The sequence below is a fragment of the Acomys russatus genome, chromosome 4, assembly GCF_903995435.1.
Source record: "Acomys russatus chromosome 4, mAcoRus1.1, whole genome shotgun sequence".
Classification (NCBI taxonomy): domain Eukaryota; kingdom Metazoa; phylum Chordata; class Mammalia; order Rodentia; family Muridae; genus Acomys; species Acomys russatus.
Genome location: NC_067140.1, coordinates 41,216,688 through 41,230,297, shown reverse-complemented (window position 1 = coordinate 41,230,297; position 13,610 = coordinate 41,216,688). Strand labels below are relative to the sequence as shown.

The window sequence follows — 13,610 nt, the reverse complement described above, 5'->3', positions numbered from 1 at the left end:
AAAAGGGGTGCACAGCTGCGCCATTTCTTCCTCCAGCTTAAACAGTCCTGAATTCTGAAGAAAAAAAAAAAGGGCTTTTGGCCACACTTACTAGCATGCCCAGTGTTTAGTTCTGGAGCAAATTCTGGTCATTTGGGAAATCCTTAGGTAACTACTGTCACCTGTAAGGCCTCACCGGAAGTCGGTGACAAAAAACAAAATCCAACCACCCACCATAAAAAGGAAAACTGACAGCCAAAAAAGTCGCAGACACGAGAGTAAGTGCATGCTGCCAGTGATCACCACGGCACCAGGAGTGAGTCAGAAGGTCGCAGGCCTCCTCGCGCGCGTTCTACCTGCCCACGCGGGCTCTGGCCATCCTGGACCCTAGGCTCGACAGGGAAGCGCACGGGCCGGGACAGCGGCCTTTCCACAGCGCTAGACCAGGCCCCAGAGGGCTAGCGAGGGTCCGCGACATGCGGCACCCGGGAGCCACCTCTCCGCTCCGCAACCCGGCCTACCCGACGCTTGAGGGAGAGGGCGCTAAGTCCCTGGGGGACCTGGGCCTGAGCAGGAGTAGGGCTTCGCCAGCCCGCTCCCCCAAAGTCTCCTTCAGCCCCCCACCCCCACCCCGGGGTGCTCTGCGGAATAACGGCCGCCCTGCCGCGACCCTAGTGAGGAGGGAGCACAGCCAGCGTCCAGCCAGCGACCCCGGGCCTCCTTCCCCTGCCTCCTCGGCCGCCTCTTCCCACGTTCCCACCCGAGCCGTGAGCAACCGCTCCATTACTTGATTAGGTCCCTGTAGTCCACGAAGGATAAGATGAGCAGCAGGGGGTCGGTGGGCAGCGACTCCAGGGTCAGCAGCCCCATCTCGGCCTCTACGGCAGCCATCTTGCCCGGCCCGCTGCAGCCTGGCACCACCCCGGCCCCGCCCCCGCCGCCCGAACCGCTCCACGGCCGCTTGCACAGGTTAGTTATGTAACTGTCACCCGGCCCCGCCCCCTGGATGCCCCGCCCACCCCGCGGCCTGCCCTGTGGGGGCGCTGCTGTCTGGCTCTGCCTGGGATCCTCAGCTGATCGCATTTCCCTTCACATTTCGTCTCCTAAGCTTAGCCAGACAGACCCCTGGCAGTCTGTTTCCAAGTCCTCTTTCTCTTCTTCCAGCCGTCTTATATCTAATATCCTCAAAAGTCTCTTCCTAAACCTCACACTAACCCTCCCTGACCTTTCGGTCCCAAACTCCTTGCTTCACTTCCAATTCGTGATCTCCGTGGCCCGACTCAGACTCCTCCACCCCAGCCCCCACCCGCACTCTGCGTCGCAGCTCTGAGCGTTGTCCACTTTAGTAAGGACGAAACGGTGGGGAAAGAGACAGCAGGGGAGGTTATCATTCTACCACAGCCCACAAAGCAAAATCGTCCTAAAAATGAAAATAACCTCTGGGTAAATTCCTTGTCTAGCTACCCAACAAATGTTAATTTCCCCAGCCCTTAACCACCAGGTTTCTAAACCTGCCCGCAGCCCAGCGAAAGTTTCTCCCGACTACTTAACGTAAGAAATAATCAAATGTGGCTGAATCTTTTCCATCAAGTACCATAAAACTTGTGTTTAGGACAAGGGATTTGATTCTTTTTATCTCCCCAAACTTGTAAGAGTTTTATACAAATGTTTTAATCCCCTCCCCAAGTAAAACCAATAATTTGAGTTAGATGTTGGTGGTGCATGCCTTTAATTCCGGAACTATGAGGCAGAGGCAAGTGATCCTGGAGTTCAAGGCCAGCCTGGTCTAGAGTGTGAGATCCAGGAGGGCTAAGGCTACACAGAGAAACCCTGTCTCAGAAAATAATAACAAAACAAAAACACCTTCCAGTAATTTGATGGCCTGGAGCAGTGACGCTTTCCCCCTTCCTCTTTGTTTCCTGATCCGCCATCTTTTTTTCCAGACTAGCCAATTAAGACTGTGAGGTTGGACCCCACCAATGGAGAAAGACGCAGTCACTACCAGAGTTTAAATAAAAACCAGACTCACTGCCTGACTTGAGGTGTTGGTTCCTCTAAGCACACCCTTTTGGTCAAGAGTAAATTTCTCTTGTCCAGACAAGTTAGTGTTGGAATGGTGGTCTCTTTCTTTGGGACCTCAAACATTCTAACATTAAGACAGAGGACATGATCTCTCCTGCGCCTCTGATGTTTCTGTCAGCTACTTTCACTTAACTTGGTTGGCACTGCCAATTTTCAGCCTACAAATAATATGTTAGGAAATAGAATCTTTTTATTAAAAAAATAAAATTGTTTAATTATTTCATAAAATCAGATTCATACCACAAACACGGGGCTGAACTGAAAGAGATCACTGTAGGGTGAGAAGGTGCAATTCCTCAGCTCTGTTTTGTTCTGTTTTTAAGATGTATTTATTAAGTATGCAATGTTCTGCCTGCACCTGTGCCTGCACTCCAGAAGAGGGCACCAGATCTCATTATAGGTGATTGGGGGCAACCATGTGGTTGCTGGAATTGAACTCAGGACCTTTGGAGGAGCAGCCAGTGCTCTTAACCTCTGAGCCATTTCTCTAGCCCTGGTTTTGGTTTTTTGAGACAGGATTTCTCTGTGTAGCCTTGACTGGCCTCTGACCTCGAACTCACAGAAGTCTGCCTGCCTTTGTTTCCCTAGTGCTAAGATTAAAGGCTTATGCCACCACAGCCCATGGAGAGGTGTGAAGAATGATGGATGGAGGAGTAAGTTCTTTTCTGTCAGTTTCACAGGGGCTGTGTGACGAGAGAGGCTTGAGAAATCCAAAAGACGAGGACTTCACATACCATGGAGCACTGGTTATCTGTATCTACTTTCTGTGACTTGGTCCTTATCTCCAAAAGCCACCCCTCCCATCATGGGTCAATGATAATAACCTTTGTTATAACATTAATTTCGTTAGCTTATAAATATAACAGTCACATTTCCTTGGTGACTATAAACATCCTAAAGAAAGTTTCCTTTTTTAAAATCATATTTATTTATCTATCCATTTACTTTTTTTATTTTTTGAGTAATATTAATCCTGGAGAAATTTTCTCCCACGTACTTGAAAAAGTGAATATGGTCCCCTCCACTCCCCTATAAAAGTGCATTTTCTCAATTCATCATATTAATGCCTTTTATAACTTCTTCCTCTGCCCAGAACAGCAAAACATCCACTGCCTCTATTCCTGTACTTCCAGACTTGTTAATGCACATACTTTATTGCCTTGGATTCTCAAAGAGCTGTGAACTCTGGGTCCGGAGAATTGCTCAGTGGTTAAAGGTGTTTACTGCTCTTGCAGAAGAATGGTTAGGTTTCCAGCACTCACACGGGGCTCACGCTCCCCTGCAATTCTAGTTCCATAGACTGACGCCCTCTTCTCGCCTCCATAGGTCTGTACTTAATGTGATGTGCTTACATATACTCAGGCACACATACCTACATATAAAATAAAATAAAATAAAATATGTTTAACTTTTTATTGATTACTCATGAGCTTCACATGGTGCACCCTAGTCCTTCTCAAACTCCTGTCCCCTCATATTCGCCCTTTGCCTTTGCAACTTCCCCTTCTAAATAAAACACACACAATTAAACAAACAAACAACAACAAAAACCAAAGCATAAAAAAAAATCTCATCATGGAAGCTATAGTGTATGTCCCACACTATATCCCTCTGTCCACACACTTCACTTGAAAATGTTCACTGCAAAGAGTCATCAGTCTGGCCCAAGATCTCTGGCATCTGTGACACCATCAATATTGTATCCTGACCAGGGATCCTCCAGGCCATCCTGTTGCTGCCCTGAGTCATGGAGATTCTGAAGCCCTGGATCAGCAGGACTGGCCCCTTCACAAGTCCCAATCCTGGGGTAGATTTCCTGCTCTCACACCTTCAATCAGGGCTGGCGTACCTATCGAGGATCTGCTGTTCGGCCACCAAAATATCAAAGAGCAGATTTGATGTCATCTGGGGAAACTGGGGAAGGGTGTAGCCCCCAAGAGTTCCAACAACCTTATACACATACATGTACATGCACACACATCTTTGTGGATGGAAAAAAGATTCCAACAGCTTTATTATTTCTCACACAGCTTATATATCTCAGCAAGCTCTTTCAAGCAGTACAAAATTCACAATGTGTTTACATTCTGTTTTCCTTTACGTGAATGATTACAATGAGCACACACAAGAAAAACATGTTCCCCAATACCGTCACATGATCAAATGTTTTATGTATTATGGCTGAGAAACAAACATGAAAAAAACAAGTTATTTCCAATAACTCACATACATTTGTACCTAAGCAACTTGTTATATATTAACAGAGTATAAAACAAGCAAGGTAATTTCTCAGCCAGCTTTTCTTTACTGACAGGCTGCAATTTGTGGTTACAAAGAAAGAATCAATTATCTTAAAAAGTAATCTCATAAAGATCTTAAAAGAATAACAACTCTAAACATTTATGTAAAAAACAATGAGCCATTTCTACTTTAAATCTTAAAGGTGCTCATCTACTCAGTAATAATTTATATTAAATCGTATCAGGAAGCTGAGTGCAAAAAGGAGTTTAAGAAATTAGTTATGTTGAAATCCAGCTTCAGGGAGAGAGTCTCCTCAGCTAGTGCTAATTAGGGTATTGTCTTTGCTCACCAACCTCAAACAGTCCCTAGCTTTACTATTAAGAGTGTACTTTTGTCGGGCATGGTGGCTCATGCCTTTAATCCCAGCACTTGGGACAAGTAGATTGCTATGAGTTCGAGGCCAGCCTGGTCTACAAAGAGAGTCCAGGACAGCCAAGATAATACAAAGAAACCCTGTCTCGAAAAACTAAAAACAAAACAGAACAAAAACAAAAACAAAACCAGAGTACTTTTTTTAAACTTCAAATTGTCCCCTAAGATTTTCTGCATCAGAGCCAATACCCAAAATATCTTTACCTAACTTTGCTAAACAATCTATTTTTCCCTAAGACTTTTTATGTCAGAGCTACTAGCAAAAATTTCTGTACCTAGCCTTGTTGGGCAATCTATTTTCCCAAGTTCTTTCTAAGGGTCATTGTTAGTGATCTGCATCTGCAGCTTCTTTTCAAGGGTGGTGATTGTATCTTTCATCTGCTCCAGCAGCAGTGCCTGAAAGAGATCAAGCATTACTCTTGCCTATGCCAGTGACACTGCCCAGCAAGGGGCCGGAAGCCCCCCCTTATAGTACTCACACAATTTGTATATTAAGGGGGATTATGAGGACTGGAAGTGTAACAAGCAGAGCTATGCTTCATAACAGCATGAAGTGCTCAGGACACATAGTTATGCCTCACTGAGACATGCCCATTGTTGGTATGCTAACCAGTGGGCCTTATTCCTTGAGTTTTAGAGCTGTTTTGCTGTTCCACCTGCACAGACCCCAACCCTCACCCTTGCCTTTGTCATCATGGCCAGCTCTACTGTTTTGCCCAGGCAAGGTGCAGTGCCCACTCTCCCAAGTGCTACAGCCAGTGAAGGGGCTTTTATGACCCCAGGATCAGCTCCCCACTACTGCAGGTGGCAAAGGGAATGGGAGGGTGGAACATCACCCCTGCACCCATACCACTTCATGCCAGATGAGTGGCAAGACCAGCTCTCCAGTGCTCTTGCCCTTAGGGCCAGGTCTCCCAGGCTCTTGCCCTGGGGCTGGCTCATCTGCTTCCTCACCATCAGGGTCAGCATTACTGTGCTGTCCTGGAGAGGTGCGGGGCCTGCTCTCCTGAGTGCTGCAGCTGAGGAGCAGGACTAGCTCTCCTGAGTGCTGCAGCTGGTGAAGGGCAGGACTAACTCTCCTGAGTACTGCAGCTGGTGAGGGGCAGGGCTAGCTCTCTTGAGTACTGCAGCTGGTGAGGGGCAGGACTAGCTCTCCTGAGTACTGCTGTAGCTGAGGGGCAGAACTAGCTCTCCTGAGTGCTGCAGTTGGTGAGGGACAGGGATAGCTCTCCTGAGTACTGCAGCTGGTGAGGGGCAGGGATATCCCTCCTGAGTACTGCAGCTGGTGAGGGGCAGGACTAGCTCTCCTGAGTGCTGCAGCTGGTGAGGGGCAGGACTAGCTCTCCTGAGTACTGCAGCTGGTGAGGGGCAGGGCTAGCTCTCCTGAGTACTGCAGCTGGTGAAGGGCAGGGATATCCCTCCTGAGTACTGCAGCTGGTGAGGGACAGGACTAACTCTCCTGAGTGCTGCAGCTGGTGAGGGACAGGGCTAACTCTCCTGAGTACTGCAGCTGGTGAGGGACAGGGCTAGCTCTCCTGAGTACTACAGCTGGTGAGGGGCAGGGATATCCCTCCTGAGTACTGCAGCTGGTGAGGTACAGGGCTAACTCTCCTGAGTGCTGCAACTGGTGAGGGGCAGGGATATCTCTCTTGAGTTCATGGCTGGAGATGGCAAGGAGAAGGCATCATCTCCACACCGGGCCAGCTCCATTGTGCTGACTGGGAGAAGTACAGGGTCTCCTCTGCGGAGTGCTGCTATTATCGGTGAGAGATGGGGGACAGCTCTTCAGAGTGCTACATCCTTTGAGGGGTCAGGCCAACTATGCACAGCCAAAAACAAAACAAAACAAAAAAACATCAATATGGTTCCCACCCTTCCCCCTGTGGCTCCTAACCTGGGAGTCTCCATGTTTTCTAGTGATAATATGAGTCATGGACATCATCAATCTGACCCCTGCTGCTGCACAACCACAAGCCCAGACATGGTCCTCAGTGGCAGCTCAGGCTGTTACTTCATCATGGCCCCAAGCAGCAGGGCTGGCCACTCACAACCGGCTACTCTGCACCCTCCAGTCTCCTGTGGCATCTCTCTTCATGATGTTCAAGCTGCTCCACTTCTCTTTCTCTCCCGTTGACTACCACATACTCACACGTTGTGGTGGCTCTCATTACAGACTGTGCATGCAGCTGGTGAACCCCTAGATGCTCTCTACTCATGCTGTGTGGCATGACAGCAAGCAGGAGTCGATGACTCACCTGGAGGGCAGGTCTATTCGTGGCATGGCAGTCTGCAAGGCTCTGTCCTCCTCCTCCAGTGCTGCACTGCCTATATTTGACTTGCCTTCCCCCCGACCCCGCCCCAAGACAGAGTTTCTCTGTATAATAGTCTTGGTTGTCCTGGCCTTGAACTGACAGAGCTCTGTCTGCCTCTGCCTCCCAAGTACTGGGATTAAAGGTGTGCACCACCATGAATTGATTTTTATGAGTCCTAGGCATAAGACAGCTTTGGCCGCCAAGCTAGGCATCAAGCTAGGATGAACATAGGACTGCCATCTGCTCTGCCCTGACTGATATAAGAACACCACCACCAGCAAGGTGTCTCTTTGGCCATTACAAGGGGGGGGGTAAATTGTGTGTGTGTGTGTGTGTGTGTGTGTGTGTGTGTGTGTGCATGTGTATTATTTTTTAAAAATATGTTAACACTAGGCCTTGTAACTCAGGGCACTATATATCATTTAACAAGTAGAAGTTTAAATTCAGGTTGATTAAGACATAAAGACATAACAGTTCTCTCTCTCTCTCTCTCTCTCTCTCTCTCTCTCTCTCTCTCTCTCTCTCTCTCTCATACACACACACACACACACACACACACACACACACACACACACACGGGCTCCCTGTATAGCCCCAAGGTGAACTCAAGCTCACATTCATCTTCCTGCCTCAACCTCCTGCTAAAATTATAAGTACAAGCATTCTGCCCAGCTCAAAACAATCATTTCTAGTTGCAAAGGGACTATGTCCATTTAAATAGGCAAACGCTTATAACAGCATTATTCCTTATTTGTACTTGTCTCAGTTTCTCTCTCAGATGGGCTGCTTGTTTGAAATACAATATCTGATGGGGGTTTTGGGTGCGCTGCTCCTGCTCCTGTCATCCTCCCTGGACTTGGTCTAAGCTATAATCAAATGCAGAATATCAAATGCATGAAGTTATCTGACCATCAGAGCCAGGGGAGGGGCACTTGTCTAAAGCACAAAATTTAAGAACAGTGCCTGTTTTCATAGTTCTTCTCACCAGGTGAAACTCCCTCCTAGAGGGACAGGCAAACTGCTTAGACTAAGGAAACAAAGGACACTAACAATGCCTAGGAAATTCCTAAAATCTTCAAGATTTATAGACTCTCCCCACCCCCCAAGGTTATAAGGTAGTAACTAACTCTGGAGAAAAAAGAGACTGTCCAAACTGCTGAGCTGCCTGCAAATAATCCTGTGAGCACCAAAGAATACAGCTTTCACAAGTTGTCACCCAGGCTAGGGTTGGCTTTTTTGGTAATACAGCTGCCATCTTCCATCTTCTTCTTGCTTCTGGAAATAATATTTCATTCATACTCCTGTAAGTAAGACCAATAAGCTCATTGGTTCACTAACCTATATTTGGATGGAATAATTTATTTTGTCTATGCCCTGAGTAACTAAGAGAAACAATACTTTAATACAGTATATTTAGAAATAAAAAAAATTAGTGCCAAAAATCTATAGTGGAGAAAACTGCCAAAATTGTAAGTGGAAACAGGATCACATGATGCCGTATTGAAGCACCAGGCAGAAAGGTGTAAGTGTGCTTACTTTTGAACGATTCTTCTCTCCTGTTGGAAAAGTCAAGGGGGCAGTCAGATGAGGGGCTTGCTTCTCCCAGATACATAGGCTCAAGGCTCAGAAGTCCTAACATGCACTTTCAGTCTCTGCCATGTCTCATGGGAGGTGTCCTGAGCTTGCCAGCCCCTCCCCCCAGGCCTCGGCTCTGTTTTTCTATCCAACATAATGTGAGTGACCTGGAGATGGTTGGGGAAGCAACATAGGTGAGCAGACCCACAAGAACACTTTTTTCCTGGGATGTGGCTCCCTATTGCCCCTCTCCACTACCCCCAATAATGGCTGAACAAAGGAGCAGGAAGAGTTCCTAGGACTGAGCTGTCTGGGTCTCCTGGTATAAAGAGGACGGGGGTATTCCTTGGGCACTGGGTCTGAATCCGGGTTGGCTTATTATTTAGGAAGCTGTTCTCTAAAGGGCACAGAAGAATGCCAGCATCTTCTTGCTATTATGATGCCGTGGCAAATCAGCAAGCACGAGCTTCTGAAAGAAGGGCCCATGTGTAGAATTTATCTGTAAGTTCCTCCTTTTCTCTGGAATAGTCTATCCTCAATGCTTTTGAAATAAATATGTCTTCTTTAGGATTCCCGTGCTACCTTGTATATGACAATTAGGCCTTAGCAGATAACATCCCACTTGGTATTGATACCCCTTGGCTTCACTGGCTTCGGGGTTCTTATTGACTCTTTTAGTAAGTCCCTCAGGCATTAATGCACAGTTCATATCTTAGCATGGACACGTGTCTTGCTGAAGACTGGGGAGTACCGGCGTGAACACAATACTGGCTCTGCCCTTTAGAATGTGGAAGGTCACTCTACAACATTTGGCTGGGGAGAGACAAATCCAAACAGCCCTAGAGAGCTCTATAGGTTATGTCGAGTTGACAATTTTTAAATTAAAAAAAGGTTTTATTTACATATGGAGCACACAGTTCCATACTGAAGCTTGAAGCCAAAGGGGGAAATGTACCTTTAAATACATGCTTTTATTTATTTTTGAATGATTAATTTCCTCTCCCTAAAAGGCCTAGAAAGACTTGATTGGTGGTGGGACAGGCAGTAACTGATGTCAAGCTCTAGAGGGTCCTCTAAAGAGAAGTTCTAGAGGTCTTTTAGGGGCCATGAGCATTTTCTGGCACTTATCATATCTTACTCTTTCCAACCCACAGGCACCTCTCAATGGAAGAAGAAAGCTGGGAGCTAGGGTTAGCTTGGGGGAGTGGTGTCAGGCGCACTGGACTCTATTTTTAGCTCCCAGCCCCCAATTTGTATTTCCACAGTGCTGGAGCTGTGTGCCATTGGCCCCTGAACTGAAGTTATATGAAGGTTGTGTATCAATTGCAGTCTTGTCTCAGAACTGAGGGATTTTGGCACCGTCCTGATTGTAATGAGGCAGCCGTGTGTGCGCGCATGTGCGCGCGTGTGTGCGCAGGAGGCCAGAAAATAAACAGAAGGGAGGATTGCAAGCTGTACATCATCAAGAGAACAACCTGGGCTAAAAGGCTGCTGGGTGAATAGTACAGAATAGGTCCTGCTCAGCAGAGCCCAAGAAAATCCAGGAGTGTATGTATGGTTTATGGCGGTGAGTAAGGATTAGGGGCTGCCACTGATGGTAAAAATGCAGCCAGGTGGATAGGTCATACAAAACTGTGGTGTGGATTTAGTTGTTCTCGTGGGACACAGCAAGTTAATGGGTAAAGAGAAGCATGGAAGGGCATAAGAGGATTATAGGCAGAGCCATCCTTGTCATCACAGCTACTCAAACTGAATCCTGGAACTTGGTCATCTTGCCCTCCCTTTGGCAGAGATTTAAGGATTTCTGAATTCACTGAACAAATGAGTTATTTTGTTTTATGTCTGCGGCAAGCCTCTTGTTTTCTTGCAGCCCAAGGATATAACTTTCTTGGCCAGGCACCTGGTTCGGGTGGTGATGAGTGGTCTTGCCAGTTGGATACATCTTAGGTGTTCCCTATTGGTTGTTTCCAATGTGGTGGATTGAGAGTGTGCTCAAGAATGACTTGTGATCCCAAAGCCTGCCAACACTGTATCACTGAAATGGTGCCTCTTATTAGATGGGGGCGGGGGTGCAATATTTCCATGCGAAGTGGGCCAGGATGCTGAACACTGGTGCCCACCTGTTCAAAAGTCCTGCAGAGTTAGGGTGCACCAGCGTCTGGAATCTTCATGTGTCCTGCCAAGACCTAAACAGGTAGGTGGCCATAGTTAATCTTGCCGTGAGCAAGGGCCTGTGTCATGAGAGTGGCTAAGTTAAAATGGTGTCATCAGTAACACTTGCTATGCAAATTTGAATGGCTAGTGCTTTGCTTTTATTTTCCTGTTCCATACACTGCAGGAAAAAGAAAAAAGTAGTCTTTGCCTTTCTCTGTGCCCTAAAAGGCTGATCTCTGAGCTCCTTTGCTGGCTTCTCTTATTTGGCATGCTTGGACCCAGCCAATGGGACATGCTGGGGATCCTGGGGAGGGAGAGAGAAACCATAACATTTACTCTCCATCTGTGGGGGGCTGGCTGTGTTTTCTGTTGAAAACATCTCCTGTTTCCCCATCTTTAGCTCCCAACCTCTGACTCAGATAGATCAGAGGGGCTATAGTTCCTTGTTAAAGCACCTGTTAAATTTCCTCACAGACATCCAGGCTAATTCTTTACTAGGTTTTCAGGTATTTGTTCCACCTGATACAGTACAGCTGCCTAGCATTCCTATCACAGAGCATTTTATTTTAATAAGAATTATGGTTTGGAGACTCTGTTTCTCGGGGTTTCGGCAGTTAGAATTTTAATCTTTTGAGAAAGCAATTTTGAGAATTCTGGACTTGTGGGTTTGGATCTTCCTGAGTTTCATCCCTGAGGATTACAGCGCTGCAGCTGCGTGTTTGGGGATTATGACTGGGCACCAGAGTAACAGCTAGGGTGTGGAAACAGATAGGAAAAGAGAATGCTGTGGGACCTCAGTTCTGTAAGGAGGGGCCACCAGCAAACTGATGGTAGATAACACAGGGCTTCAACTAGCATCTGAGGTGCAGCCCCTAAACTTTGTGCTGTGACCGCTGTGCCTGGATATAACAGCAGGTAACTCACAGCAGCTGCTCAGAGCTCTGCATGGAGGACTGCCATATGTTAAGGTGCACATGCAAACACCTGTAATTCCTACTATTATGTGGCATTTAACTTTTAATAAATAGCTCTAGCAGAAAAATTTTTAAAAAGAAATCAGTCAAAGAAAGAGGCATTTAAGGTGTCCTAACGGAGTCCATAAAGGATGCAGACAGTTACCCTAGAACATGTCCTCTATCGTTGGATTACTACTGAGCCCCAGGAAGGTTACACTAGAGGCCCCTCCAGGTCAGTACCTGAATCTTCTACTTAGGACATCACAGCTGGTCTCTTAGATCCTGAAATCACAACGGGGCTAGGATTCATGAAATTTAACACCTTGGAAAGGCAGGCATGGGGTGCACGTCAACAATCCCAGCACTCTGAAGGCAGAAGCAGGAGGACAGCTACAAGTTCCAGGCCAGTCAGGGATTCAGAAGACCCTGTTCATTTTTTTTTTTTCTAAAAACCTTTCCAAGGCCTGGAAAACAGCTGTTCTGTGAGTATGTTGTCGATATGTAAGAGAAATTCAGCTTAAAAGCATCATGGTGTTGTAAGACTCTGGTGACCCACCAGCCAAAAATAAAGACACCAAGACCTTTTAATATTTTAAAGCTCAGGCCTTAGCTGGGCAGACTCTCCACTAGCTCATCTAAGTTAACCCCTCTCCTGGCATGTGGCTAGCTATACCTTCCAGGCCCATAGTCATATCTGTCTTCTCTCATATCTCCTGGTGAAAAAAACCTCCTCCTCCCCAGAGTCCCTTTCTCCCTACTAGGAAGTCCCGCCTTCTACTTCCTGCCCATCTATTATTGTCCATCAGATTTTTACTAAAGCCAATCAGAGTGCCTCAGGTAGGTGAGAAAGGACAGAGACACACCTTCACACAGTGTACACCAACATCATGGGAATAAAGTTTTCAGGATTCTGGGTTCCCACCACTGAGCAGATTATGTAGAAATGGGACAAGATCAAGAAACAAGGTAATTGCTATGCTCTTCACTTTGACATCACTGGAAGAATAGAGAGTTCTCATGACTGGGACACCCCAGTGACTATGGACACTGAATTTGCTTTGGGTGGCTCCCAGAATGCCCTATTCCTCATTCAGTCACTACTAGAAGTTTGGGGAAAAGTAGAAGTCATCACTGAGTATGACATGTTCAGTGTGTCCTTTAGGAATATCAAGGATTCTCTTTTACTGCACTGTTGGAGCACAGTCCAAGAATAAAGCAGTGTCTAAGTGCTTGTGAGGAACTCCAAGAAAACAAGAGTCTTGTGGCCTCAGTTTCTTCAAAACAGAGAACTGTTCTTGGAATGTGTTTTCTCCCGGGTATAGTGGATAGGAGTAAGTTTACTGGAACTGTAGTTACTTATGTGGCTCTATGAAAAAAACATGTTTTTGCCACGTGGGTCCTTGTGACTGTACACTTTACTCAGGTGACACTTCTTAACCCTGAGTGTAAATTGTCTGAGGCTCTGAATAAAGTTGGCTATCGCATGAGGCTTTACTCTACCTCCCGGTTAGGCTCTGCTCTCGCACAGCCAGCTAAAGCAGTAAACACTGCACCTTGACTCACTCTCTTTCTCTACACTTCTCTTACTTTTATTCATGCTGTCAGAATAGCTTTCAAATTACTTTCCCTCAATTATAGGCTTATATTTTTATATTTTAAAAACTATGTACATGCTTAGCATATAATTCTGTCTAATACAATGTTTTAAATTATGTTCTTTGCTTTAAAAAAACAGAACAAAAAAATTGTTACCATAGTGATAGACGTGGACATCCAGATCCACGACATCCAGACATCCAGACATCCAGATCATATCTACATAGTGAGACTCTATCTCAAAAAAAAAAAAAAATCCTGTTATGATGTTTTGTCAATCATA

General features: G+C 46.2%; 1 protein-coding gene and 1 non-coding gene across 2 annotated transcripts in view; both read right to left on the bottom strand.

Moving 5' to 3' along the window:
• Fbxo3 (F-box protein 3) overlaps nucleotides 1–912 on the bottom strand; it is a 31,949-nt gene extending 31,037 nt beyond the window's left edge. The window contains exon 1 of the mRNA XM_051144262.1: nucleotides 767–912. Coding sequence (XP_051000219.1) covers nucleotides 767–870 — 104 coding nt within the window. The 5' untranslated portion in view covers nucleotides 871–912. The remainder of the gene's footprint in view (nucleotides 1–766) is intronic.
• Nucleotides 913–7,212: 6,300 nt separating this feature from the next.
• LOC127188685 (small nucleolar RNA SNORA48) lies at nucleotides 7,213–7,354 on the bottom strand. The gene has a single exon (XR_007830544.1). It is a non-coding gene; the product is annotated as a small nucleolar RNA SNORA48 (small nucleolar RNA).
• Between the last annotated feature and the right edge of the window lie 6,256 nt (nucleotides 7,355–13,610).